The 13,946-nt window shown below is 37.6% G+C and overlaps 1 protein-coding gene across 1 annotated transcript in view; it reads left to right on the top strand.

Annotated features, from left to right (window-relative positions):
* The window catches only part of RyR (Ryanodine receptor), a 623,761-nt gene that overhangs the window by 272,449 nt on the left and 337,366 nt on the right, over window positions 1-13,946 (top strand). The window contains exons 23-26 of the mRNA XM_067151578.2: window positions 1,283-1,356; window positions 1,924-2,003; window positions 12,282-12,369; window positions 12,637-12,757. Of these exons, the coding sequence (XP_067007679.2) occupies window positions 1,283-1,356; window positions 1,924-2,003; window positions 12,282-12,369; window positions 12,637-12,757 (363 nt within the window). The remainder of the gene's footprint in view (window positions 1-1,282; window positions 1,357-1,923; window positions 2,004-12,281; window positions 12,370-12,636; window positions 12,758-13,946) is intronic.

Raw genomic sequence — 13,946 nt, 5'->3', positions numbered from 1 at the left:
CATTCTACTTGATTAACAAAAGATACGAAGGTACACTGTCAAAGGGAAATTACTTCTCAGAGGAAGGAATGAAAAAACTTTGTCAGTGGCACAGAAATTAATGGAGGCAAAACCTGATGGATAAATTAAATTAATGTTATAAAATTGTTCAGAAAAAAAGGTTTGCCTCCAACACAAGGTGAAGATGTACGTAATTGAAAACTTACATCATCAAAAAAAATTATATTTCAGAGATTAACGTAAATTCTGGGGGCAAACTCCTGCATAATAACAAATTTTGCATTAAAATTAAAGTGAAGTATAATCCAAAGTTAATAAGAACAAGAGTGCTTACCCTCAAGGAGAGCCGAATCCCCCATGCGAGTGTAGCTCAGAGCCACCACGTATAACCGCTTGGACGGTCAATCAGAAAAGACGAGACACATTTGCACACTCCCACTGTGGAGGAGGTGAACATTGAGAAACAGGAAATGGGGCAGGCACAAAGATGATTAACAGAAATGCAGAGTTAACCCTCCAGGTTTGACGTTAACCAATTACAAACATTGTTTTTTTAAATTTAATTTTTTGCTATTGGCTTTACGTCGCACCGTCACAGATAGGTCTTATGGCGACAATGGGACAGGAAAGGGCTAGGACTGGGAAGGAAGTGGCCGTGGCCTTAATTAAGATACAGCCCCAGCATTTGCCTGGTGTGAAAATGGGAAACCACAGAAAACCATCTTCAGGGCTGCCGACATTGGGGTTCGAACCCACTATCTCCCGAATACTGCATACTGACCGCACTTAAGTGACTGCAGATATCGAGCTCAGTTTCATATTGTCCAATTGTATAGCTCTTCCTTCTTGCTAACGCTTACTAATTAGAAAAGTTCTTGAAAAGTCCAGTCTGATGAAGTGGAAAATAATGCTTCCAGAAACTGCATGTGTACAACAGGGAACTCAAAATGTTAATACCAAAACTAAAAGAGGAAATTTTTAAATACTGTACACATTAAGATGACAATATTCTTTTAATATGCTCAAATAAGAGTTCAGAAATGATAATTTAGAATGCAGCACTTTCCTACCATCTCATTGTGTTTTCCAGGAAATAGGATTTTAATTTAGTTGAATGTTTCGGAATTATCCAGAGCTTTTAAGCATTTTTTCCCGGCAATCATTTTCCAAATAAATTAGTATTTTATGACAACGGAAAGGAATTCTGGGTATGTAAGCAATGACTGCAGTAATGTACATTAAGTAATACGTAATATTATTTCTTTACTTCACTTTGTTTCAGGATCCTGATATGAGCAGAAGCCCTCACTTGGTACCTTACATAAAAGTGGATGAGGCCATTAAGAAGGCAAACAGGTATTGTAAAAAATTATTAAACATGTGTACTTTATTGATGGTATACACTGTGCACTGTGTTGCTTATTTGTAAGAAACTTAATTACTATACTTACATGTAGGACAAGGATTACTTCACCATATACTATAAATGTACTCAACACAACCTAATAAGATAGTGTATTTCAAGCACAGTGCATCGTGAATGTTAAATGTTCAATTAAATTGGCCCACATAGTGCTGTCTGTAGTGTCTGACATGCAGTTCAGATCCCTGCAGACAGAACATGAACAACTGAGGCCACTGTAGCTTAATTGGGAAGGCAATGGACACCTAGTTGTACTTCCTCTTAAAACAAAAATCACCACCACAACCACAACAATGAAAGTTGTGGGTTCGGTACCCATTGGTATCCAGTTGGTCATTTTTGCGCTGTACTCAACATTTCATTTGCATGTACCATACATACATGACCCAACCTAATAAATAGAAAGTTTGTTTTGAAAATCGTTTGTATTTCAATTATAATTATTTTCATTTTCTGTTTTCAAACTATAGGCTCCTTTAACAGTATTCCTCTCTTTGTAGGGACACTGCAAGTGAGACCGTGAGAACTCTTCTTGTGTATGGTTACAACCTCGAACCACCAACTGGTGAGGCTAACGAAGGTAAGATATTGTCACTCTTTGATTCTATTCGCCCCTTGGCTGGGCATCAATTGAAATTATTTTATTTTACTCACCCCTCAGCCAATTGTAACTGTAAGTTCTTGATTCTTCTTTATATGTCTCAAATTTAATTATAGTAAGAAACATCATAATATTCCAAATTTATCTGATGATGATGATGATGATGATGATTTTTTTAAAAATATACATCGAGTTGAGCCTCTATGGACTGCATGGTAACAACCAACTTCATGTCAGTGTGTCTAGGTCTTGTTCTTGTTCCGGCTTTAACTTCCTGCCAGTATCTTCTGAGCCCAGCAACGAGTGCCTATTTATGCTCTTCAGACAAATGTCCTTTCCGTCTTCTGGAAGTTGATGCCATGGTAGTTTTTCACCAATCTTCTGAATGCATTCCTGTCATGAATTTCTTGGTCTGAAATACCAATCTGCCTCAGATCTTTTTCGCATTCCTGAAACCATCTCGACCTTGTTGTCTTAGATTGAATAAAATTCCATATTCTTTTCGTTAGTTGATCATCAGTCATCCTCAAGAGATGGCCATAAAATAGTAGCCGTCTCTTCTTAATTGACACTGTGAGAGGTTCTGTCTTGCTGTACAAATCCTCATTTGGTCTCATTCGCCACTGTCCATCAACCCACCTATTACCTAGGATTTGTTTTAGTATCCTGCGCTCTCTCTTTTCCAACCGGTCAGCTTGACCTTTACTACTTAAGGTCAAAGTTTCAGACGCATATAATCCCTCAGGTTTTACAACTGTGTTATAGTGTCGGAACTTGGCCCCTATACTTATAGACTTTTTGTTATAGATATTCTTTGTCATTTGGTATGCCTGGTCTAACTTCCTCATCCTGACATTAATTGCTTCCTCTTCTAATCCATTCTGCTGGATAATAATTTTTAATAGGCTCAAATGGGAGCTCAGAAATGATAATTTAGAATGCAGCACATAATATTATCATCATCATCATCATCATCATCATCCAGTTCCGTGGCTAAATGATTTGCATGCTGGCCTTTGGTCACAGGGGTCCCGGGTTCGATTCCCGGCAGGGTTGGGAATTTTAACCATCATTGGCTAATTTCATTGGCATGGGGGCTAGTGTTTGTGTTGTCTTCATCATCATTTTATCCTCATCACGACGCACAGGTCGCCTACGGGAGTCAAATTGAAAGGCCTGCACCTGGCGAGCCGAAACCGTCCTGGGATTATATGCGTCCTATCTACGTCGGTGCAACGTAAAGCAAAAATTGTAAATTTAAAAACAAAAATGGAAATTAACTTACCTTTGCGAGTGGAGAGAAAGTAGGAATTAAGTAATCTCCGCAGAGTGGTGCAATCTAACAGGGACATTTGGAACTGTTTCTTGGTACGGGACTTGCCAGTCTCGTGCAACTCCCTGAGCGAGCATGCTACCTGATTCTATACAGGCTTAGGCTCATCCCTGCTGAGGTACATTGCGCCGCGCTGTCCACTAGGGAGTTGCCATAGGAAAGCAAACCCCCTGAGTTTGTTTCAAAGCCGGCAGCATTTATTGGTCCATTACGAAACTTTAGTACAGCGAACAACCAAAAATTGTTTATTTTAATATGTTTTAAAATATATTATTTTAGGTGTAAAAATTATTGGGATTTGTGCAACATTGCAACAATACCACGCACCGCCTGTGGTGCGTGTTGCAGTACTATTCACATAATAACATCACTTGTGATGACGTAAAGGTAACTAAATAAATTAGTGAAGAGTGCAGAAATAAATAACTTAACATTACTGAAGAGAAGATACTCACTGGGAGACATCCATAAATTAAAGCATATGGAATACATTAAAGCCATGGTCTTTGGAGCAATTAATTTAAATGTAATATGTAAATAAGTTAAACAAATAAATATTTACAACCTTAAAATAATTCTGTCCCAGTTACAATGATATTAATTAAGTCTTAAAAAATAAGTTTCCAGTAATGGATTTTTAATTGAAAATATATACAGGTACATTACCTAGTGAGATGTTTTATTATTATTCTCAATTAATTTAGCAATGTCTTGTATAATGGTTGTAATGGTTGTAATAAAATTTAAATGGTTTCAGATAAATAATTGAAATGAATAAATTATTTAAGTAGCTAGAGGACTCATGCTGCTCCACAGCATTCATTATGAATTGGTGAAATAACGTGTAGTTCACCTCTGTGGTGCAGTGGTTAGTGTGATTAGCTGCCACCTCCGGAGGCCCAAGTTCAATAGGGAACATGCATGATCCGGGGTTTTAATTAAAAATATGCTAATCTGATTCAAAATTTCATGCAGAATTCAAAAATGTGATCAGAATGTACAAATAATAACTCCAAACATGATAAAAATCTACGAAAATGTCACGTCACGCAAGTACGCGATCTCATTGGTCTGACGTCATCGTACAGGTTGACTGAATTAGCAGACGAAATAACGCATAGTGTGCTGTGAGAAGCAGGATACACTTCGCGTATTTCTACTTTACGTTAGTGTCTGGTATAGTTAAATTCGAGGTCTATACATTGGATAATAATCTGAGTGGTATATTTTAGACTTAAAATGAATCCTGCGCAGGCAGTGAGACAGAAAACTTATAAATGGTGTAGAGTTCCGATGTGCAATAGCACATCGCATACCGCACCAAACAAATTGTTTATAAATGTTCCAAAGACGCTAAAACTAGGGAGAAATGGATTTTGGCGAGCCGGAAAAATGCTGGTGATATATCGGAAAAGTCTACAGTTTATTTTGTTGAAGATTTTAACGTAAGATGAATTTGTTTGAATTTTCAAATCACTTTTCCATGTCAGCTGTTCTAGTGGTAAAACTTTAAATTTTAATGTATGATGCTTTATCTAAATGCTTCAATTACATCTTGGAATATGAAAGTAATAAACAGTGCATTAAATAATGCTGATTATTAAAGTATTCTCCAAACCTAACCCTATGTTTTGGGTGATCCATGTCAAGATAATAAATCAAAGGGGTTATGAACCATTTTGACAGCTCTAATTCTATCTTGGCATGGGACAGTTATGTATGTCTTTATTGAAGAGCTTAATTGGTAAAGAAATTTAGGCTATATCTAAATACTCTATAATGTAACAAAGAATAGGCGTGTACATCACGAAAGGAAACAACGTGAATTTAACAAATGTATAACTCTACACAAAACCAATGCTTGTCTGTTGGGGTCTCATAAGTTAACAATGCTCAATTATAATAATTATCATAATATTAATGAAATAAATAACATAATTGCACACAGGTGAAAATAGTGATGTAGGTGTTTAAGATATTATCCAACTTAGCCCAAGTTTTAGGTTATACAAGCCAAGTCAATAAACCGAAGGGTAAAAATACCGCGCGAGTTGGCCGTGCGGTTAGGAGCGCGCAGCTGTGAGCTCGCATCTGGGAGATAGTGGGTTTTGAACCCCACTGCCAGCAGCCCTGAAGATGGTTTTCCGTGGTTTCCCATTTTCACACCAGGCATATACTGAGGCTGTACCTAAGGCCACGGCCGCTTTGTTCCCATGCCTAGGCCTTTCCTGCCCCATCGTCGCCATAAGACCTATATGTGACGGTGTGACGTAAAGCAAAAAAAAAAAAAAAAAAAAAAAAAAAAAAAGTAAAAGTCACAGCACCCAAAGACATTCCTGTATTGAGCGACTAAAATGTCACCAGGACACTTTTCTTTCCTGATATGCCCAGCTTGTTAAAAGCCAAATGTAATTCATGTTATTGGCTTCACGCCCCACTAACTACTTCTACGATTTTCGGAGACGCCGATGTGCAGGAATTTAGTCCTGCAGGAGTTCTTTTACGTGCCAGTAAATCTACCGACACGAGGCTGACGTATTTGAGCACCTTCAACTACCACCGGACTGAACCAGGATCGAACCTGCCAAGTTGGGGTCAGAAGGCCAGCACCTCAACCGTCTGAACCACTCAGCCCGACTTGTGAAAACTAGATGAAGTCATATTTATCTTTATCATGTTTAACTTTTTCCCTCCACAAAGATATTTCATTCTTTCATGGGCCCCGGAAGTGGGTAGGCCAGTTGTCCCAACCATAAATATATATTTTTTGGGGAATGATCTTTCTTTCTTTCTTTCTTTCTTTCTTTCTTTCTTTCTTTCCTTCTTTCTTTCTTTCTTAATCAGTTTAACCTTAAGGGTTGGTTTTCTCTCGGACTCAGCGAGGGATTTCACCTCTACCACTTCAAGGGCAGTGTCCTTGAACGTGAGACTTTGAGTATGGTGATGAAACTGGTGAGGAGGGCCATTACCTCGCCCAGGCGGCCTCACCTGTTATGCTCAACAGGGGCCTTGTTGGAGGATGGGAGGATCGGAAGGGATAGACAAGGAAGAGGGAAGGAAACGGCCGTGGCCTTAGGTGCCTGGAGGAGAAGTAGGAAAATACGAAAAACCACTTCGAGGATGGCTGAGGTGGGATTCGAAACCCTTCTACTCAGTTGACCTCCCGAGGCTGAGTAGACCACGTTCCAGCCCTCGTACTATTTGTTTTCAACTTTCATGGCAGAGCCGGGAATCGTAACCGGGCCTTCGGGAGTGGCACATATTAACCACTACACCACAGAAGCGGACTAGTACTATAATGCTACCTATATGATTATGTTAGTGCTGAAATCCGATTTCTTACTTTACTAATGCTGAAAGCCTGAAAATGTAATGTTATTCTTTAACAGGGGAATCAGTCTAGAAGGAAATGTTGAAAGTGATGTGATATCTATCCAGGTTCGTTGTTATTCTAATACTATGGGTTACAGTACATTGCACGTATATAAAAGAACTTGCTTGTTATCCGCGAATTTCTGCGGCCACAAAAGTCACATTTTTCAAGAATGATGACATCTACACATGGTAGATTGTCTGACTGTGCTGTTTTGAACCTTTCTTCTGTCATTTCGAAGTTATTCGCGATCATGAATAATAAACAATCGGCTTTTAGCAACGGCTGATGCACAGTGGCTGGTAGAGCTCCATGCGGTACTGGATCGTGACGTCACAGCGCGCCGCTTACGTCAGAGGCCGTTTCACTCGCCTTGCGGAAAGGCACTATTAAATATTTTTTTAATGGTAGAAAACAAGGCAACATACCACAATGCAATACGTTTACGTACTATTTCATTGGTGTACTTTTCAAAAAAAATATTTTTGAAAATGATGCATGTTCCCAATTCCTGGCTCTGCCATGAAATTTGAAAAGTGGTACAAGGGTTGGAATGGGGTCCACTCAGCCTTGGGAGGTCAACTGAGTAGAGGGAGGTTCAATTCCCACCTCAGCCATCCTCAAAGTGGTTTTCCATGGTTTCCCATTTCTCCTCCAGACAAATGCCAGGATGGTTCCTAACTTAAGGCCACAGCCACTTCTTTCCCTCTTCCTTGTCTATAGCTTTCAATCTTCCCATCCCCCTTCAAGGTCTCTGTTCAGCATAGCAGATGAGGCTACCTGGGCAAGGTACTGGTCTTCTTTCCTAGTTGTATCCCCCTGACCCAAAAGTCTCATGCTCCAAGACACTGCAGGTGGTAGAGGTGAGATCCCTCACTGAGTCTGAGGGAAAAACCAACCCTAGAGGTTAAAGAGATTTTAAAAAGAAAGAAATAACATGTCTTGATATGAAATTGCTCCATGTGTTGCCTGGGTACTTTCTTGAATGTTTATTTTTTTAGGATTTATATGACCTGTTTATTTTGTGGCAAGTGAATTATTGTAGATTTCTTGTGATGTTAATCGATATTTTATGAACTATTTTGTCATTTTAGAGTTATTATTATGTGTTTTATTAAAAGTTTCAATTTTAGATTATTTTGCTTCATGTGGAAGTTTGTCCTTGTTGAAGCCCATATTGTCTGGGAAGTAGCCAGCCCTTTCAAACCATTAATATAAATAAGTGATAATTGTAGGTGTTTACATGTCACACTATAGATATGATGTACACTATTCCAACTGTCATTGGGAGTTTCACCAATTAGCCTAGTGAACCCAAGAACTGTGGATTAAACACTAATCTCAGTCATTTTGGACATTTTCTTTTTCAACCCTTCTGACTCCCATGCCAATGGAGGCTGAACTTGGACTTAAATGGTACCCAGAGTGTCACGATTCACCTCAGCAATCCTGAAAAGTATGGATCCGACACTAATAATATTTTTTTGATGATGTTTACAAGTCTCTCCTTTCCAACCCCAATCCATAAGGGTGCTGGAGGTGTCTTACCCTTTCAGTATTTTTCTCCATATAGTAAGTCATACAGGTACCAAGTTTGGTTGAGAGCTATGCTGGAACACCCACACCTCCATAATCTCAGTCATTTGGGACATTTTCTTCTTCAACCCTTTTCATCCCCAATGCCGACGGAGACTTAAACAGCATCCGGAGTGTCACTGTTCATTTCAGCTATCCCAAAAAGTATGGGTTCGACACTAATATTGGTTATTTTTGATGGTTTCTTTTTTATGTCACTCCTTCTCAACCCACAACCATAGGTTTGCTAGGGGTGTCTTACCCCAACAGTATTTTTCTTCAGATAGTAAGCCATATGTGCATCAAGTTTGTTTGAAATTGCAGGTTTGCCTATAGATGCCTGTCATTTTTAATCGTTTGGCTTTGCCGATATCTTTATGTAAAGATGTTACTCCTTAACTGTGAAACCAGCTAAGTACAGAATGTATTACAGGCTAGGGCAATCCTTTGCCAGCAATTATTGGAGTGGTCATTTATTGATTTAATTTTAGGATTACTCAACATTGACTGAATTTAGAGACCTATCAATGCCTGATGATTCACCGGCGGGAAATTCTGGAGAGAATTCTGGTCCAGTATAATGGCCAGATGGACTGTAAAAAGCTGTTTTCTTGTAAACTTTTTTAATATATAGATAATAATTATTACTACTGGTAACATATTACTAAAATATTTTGGCACATTTTCTAAACCGAATGTGAAGGGATTTCTGCGTGGTCCTGTGGTGGTTAGTAGTGTGATGAGTTGTGTATATATATTAATAATTATAAAAGTACAAATAACCAGCATATTCACCCTCCAGAGATGTGAGACTTTCATACTCACATTGGTTTTTGAGGGGAAGGCGATAAGACTGATTGCCATTAATAAAAACCTTATAATTATCCCAGCCAGCAACAATTTTTGCAACAGTCTGCAAACACAGCCCACATTGACGTTCTTCGTCTTGATACAGTACTAAACTGCTCTATATAAGCAATTCCCATCACTTAGTATAAGTACAATCCTTCGGGTTTCCATGACAGTAAATTAGGTGGACAATGTTTGTGACATAGAAATGGGAGGGGAAAGACCTGTACAAGGGCCAAAATGTGAAATGGGAAGATGTAGGGGAGCAGAAACTCTATTCTGACAGAAAGAAATGGCGAGCACTTGTACAGTACACCAGGAAACTGGAGATGAAAAATGATGAATGTTTGTGTAGTCAAAGTGAAATACTCTCGACAAACTTCATATTGCAAGTGATAAATATCATTATTGATCCATATTGAAGATACTATATGTTAAGTCACCTGTTCAATACATTAGATATTTAAAACATTTAGGAATTTATCTTTATTTCCATATGAGACATGTTTCGCCCTTCATTGAAGGCATCGTAAGTCAAAGTACTACCTCACGGCATAAATCAGGTACCTGATTTGTAATTAAATAGTAAATACTAAGAAATAATATTGACATATTACAGTAGGGATAGTCAATGAGAAAAACAATGTTCATTGATGATATAAATACCAATATATCAGCCGTTGGCTGTAAATTATCAGTCCTACAAAGGGCAACTGAACACATTAACAATGGAACAGTCTAAGGGAAAGAGACTTGCACTAATATGTAAGACCACAGGGTATTTGACAGTGTCCAGCAGCAGTAGTCCGTATGAAGTATTGACGTTTCATTATCAGAAATTTTATTAACATTTACCAACAATTTACTGTCATGGAAACCTGAAAGATTGTACTTATACTAAGTGATGGGAATTGCTTATTTAGAGCAGTTTCATACTGTTTATATCAAGACAAAGAATGTCAACATGGGCTGTGTTTTAGTAACATTTATCAACATTTCTGATAATGAAACGTCAATACTTCATACGAACCACTGCTGCTGGACACTGGTCTTACATATTAGTGCACGTTTCTTTCCCTTAGACTGCTCCATTGTTAATATGTTAAGTTATCCTTTGTAGGACTGATAATTTACAGCCAACGGCTGATATATTGGTATCTGTATCATCAATGAACATTGTTTTTCTCATTGACTATCCCTGCTGTAATATGTCAATATTATATCTTAGTATTTACAATTTAATTACAAATCAGGAACCTGATTTGTGCCTTGAGGTAGTACTATGACTGATGATGCCTTCAATGAAGGGCAAAACATGTCTTATATGGAAATAAAGATAAATTCCTAAAAGTTTAAAAAATCTAATGTATTGAATAGGTGACTTAATAAACTATTTAGCATCCTACAAACTTCAAGTCCACGAATGACCGCTCAGTTATGTAGACCCCAGCGAAGAGATGTCATACCAGCCAGTGCATGCGTGTGCGCCCTCTAGAATTCCTGTCACGCTCATGGCTGGCAGTGAATCAGTAGGTGGCCTTAAAGTACTGGTGAGCGCTTTGTCCAATCAGAATGCTACATGTTTCTTAACAATTTAAAATTATACGGCAATTTTTTTTTTTTTAAGACACTCTGCAAATCTACAGGAACGAGCTTCTGTCAGAATGCTTTACAATATCAATAGGTTCAGCCATTCTCTCAAACTCGCGGTAACAAAAATCATCCTAGTGTTTTAAATATATAGATATTTAGCTAGTTAGTTAAAATAATAAATCTCAGTACAACCTATTTACACTTTGTTACATAATTAAATTACCTGAAATGAATTGTGTCTTGATACATTTAATGTACTGTAATAATTGTAATTTGACACATAATTAAAAATGAATAGAAAATTAATTGTGACCAATTATGTATTTTACAGACGTATAACATGGTATATGTTGCAATATGCTACCTCTCTCTTCTAACAGGAATTCAGTATTTCAAATTTCCTATAATCTTCCCCTATAATAATAATAATCGTATGGCCTCAGCTACCGTGTGCAGACATTTCAATTTGACGCCATCTGGCTGTCTGCTCGTCAATTTTGACATTCCGTTTTACTCTAGGCCCACTAGATGGCAGACCAAGTTAACCGAAACTCACTTGGGCGTCTATGGCTGAGATTTAATGAATTTTGTCGGGTAAACACCAAATGTGTCACCGGAGATCTTTTACATGCCGACATTGTACGACATGAGTGTCAAATGGACTTTTTTCCGCCCTTCAAAAATCCGACTACCTCTGCCAGGTTTGAATCCGCTATCTTGGAATCCGGAGGCTGACACTCTACCACTGATCCACAGAGGCAGCAACTGCTAGGTTGCTAGGACAAATGTTGGCTGATTATTAACTAAAATTTTTAACAGAATGGAACAAACAAGAAAATACAAAGGGGCAAGGACAAACTGCACATCTTCATATGCTGCCCTCTTCAAATAAGTTGACGCTCTCTTCATCTGTCCCCATTTTTCTATATCCTTTTCTTCTTAGCCCCCATGGAGCTCATGTTTATTTCCCAGCTTCATCCAGAGTACATGCTTCAATCCTTGAAAGATCTTGAGGCTCGATGTGGGAAGTGTAGGATAAAAGGAAACTCAATAGGTTTGAATTCAATTGAGGTGCTTATTTCCAAAATGCTTCTTGTCCATCAACAATCAAATTCTATTTATTGGTTCCCCCATCGTGACAGGTAAAATCTTATTTTGTTACAAAATGGCCCCCTTATCAAATGAAAATAGCAGTTGGTTCTAAGGAGTCTCTGTCCACATCTCGGGAAACAAGGATATTAGACAACAAATAATCAAGACTTAAGAAATAAAATTATTCTTTGTCCTATGAGCTCCCATGAAGGATTATATCACTTGCTTTCAAACTGTCTCTGGTGTAATATATTTCTCTCCAAATATCGATCATTGCTTTGATCAGTCCTATTTGATATCAATTTTGATCCCTAACTTGCTTATTATACTTTAGTGTGATAGAATAACAGGTGTATTGTTTATAACATTTTTGTTGGATCTTGATATGTTTCATTCATCAAATATTTTGTGCACATTTGTATATTTATTCATTTCTCCGCAGCTCTCCTAGCTGAGGCCAGTAAAAACCGACAGATGGCTTTCCGAACATATCGTGTGGAGAAGACCTATGCTGTTAGTGGAGGAAAATGGTAAGCAGAGTGAATGTTATGATTTCTTTTATTAAATTAAACTTGAGTATTTTAATTTTCAATTTTCAGTGTTGTCAGCCTTGACTGCTAACCTTCTGGTTCAAAATTTTTTATTACTTCATAAAAAAAAATATGCTGGAGAAAGTTGAATCATTTACATTCCACTTCAGTACCAAAATCTTGGAATAACTGAAATAAAATTCATCAATTTAAACATAAAACATGAATATGCATGAATCTCCTCATTAGAAATATATTTCTTTGCAGGTATTTTGAATTCGAGATTCTAACAGCAGGCCCAATGAGGGTTGGCTGGGCACGAGCTGACTGCAGCCCAGGATGTCAGCTAGGCAGTGATGAATATACGTGGGCTTTTGATGGCTTTAATGTAAGTATTCAAATCTAAAATGAAGGAAATTTTGCATATATATGATTTAAATCCCTTTTAGTGGCCTAATTTATTTTATCAATTATAAATGTTTCACTATGATTCAGAATCCTGATGCAACGAACTGTAAAACAGATCACGTCTGTAATATCTTGCAAACAGTAAAATATGCATTGTCTGTTTTTAAATTCAACCCAATGGTTGATCATGATTTGACCTATGGAAGGTTCATCCATTAATTCTTATATGAAGTACACTATCAATTGCACCTGGTTGCTCGTACTTCATGTATAAAATTATTTGCTTGTTAATATGTTAATATATAGGAACGAGGAAAAATAATTACAAACAGACAAAGAAACTAAAGTAGTTACCATAGTGTCATGTTCGTGGGCAAGTTATGAGACAAATGTAATAATGTATTACAACTATTAATTCTGAATTTCTTTGGGGCTTATGCCTCCTTTCTTTAGATCTTCATGTATTTCTTTAAGCCAACACAGATGCTTTTTCTGTTTTTCCCAAAGAGCGAGTATTCTAAATACGCCCATCTGTCTGGGTTCATTCTCTTTGAGTGTCCATAAAAGGTCACTCTCCTCTTTCTGATTGTGCTGATAATCTTCTCTCTTCTCTCATACAGTTCCCTATTGGATCTTGGATGGAATGTAAAACCCATCGATATTTTCTTGGGTCCTAGAATTTTCCTGAGAAACTTCCTTTCTTTTTTTGTCAATTGTAGGATTGTATATTTTGGCTAGCGTCTCTGCAGTGTAGAGACATTCTGGTCTGACTACTGTGCAGTAGCAACTCTTTATATTATACACAAAACAATGTATCATACTAGCAGGAGGAGATAGAACAAATTGTCTAGATAAGAATGGGTTATAACAAGGAAATGCTCTCTCACCTTTCCTTTTCATTGTAGTAATAGATGATATAATGATGAGAGTGGCAGAGAAAATTGGGGAAGAAATGATGGTAACAATGGTGTTTGCAGATGACTTGATAGTGTTGATATTTTGCCTATGTTAGCCTATGTTAATGTGCCAAAGGATCTAAATCTAGGGAATAGGGAGGGTTGTTAAAATTTCTTGTAGACAGGATTACCTGCAGGGTCCTAAAAGCCAAGTATACAAAATTTGATTCTGATTGGTGGAATGGTATGGATTTGTATAAGGAACAGACAGAC

This window comes from Anabrus simplex, chromosome 7 (genome assembly GCF_040414725.1).
Source record: "Anabrus simplex isolate iqAnaSimp1 chromosome 7, ASM4041472v1, whole genome shotgun sequence".
In the NCBI taxonomy this organism is placed as follows: domain Eukaryota; kingdom Metazoa; phylum Arthropoda; class Insecta; order Orthoptera; family Tettigoniidae; genus Anabrus; species Anabrus simplex.
The sequence above is the reverse complement of the archived record's forward strand: the minus strand, read 5'-3'. Positions and strand labels throughout refer to the sequence as shown.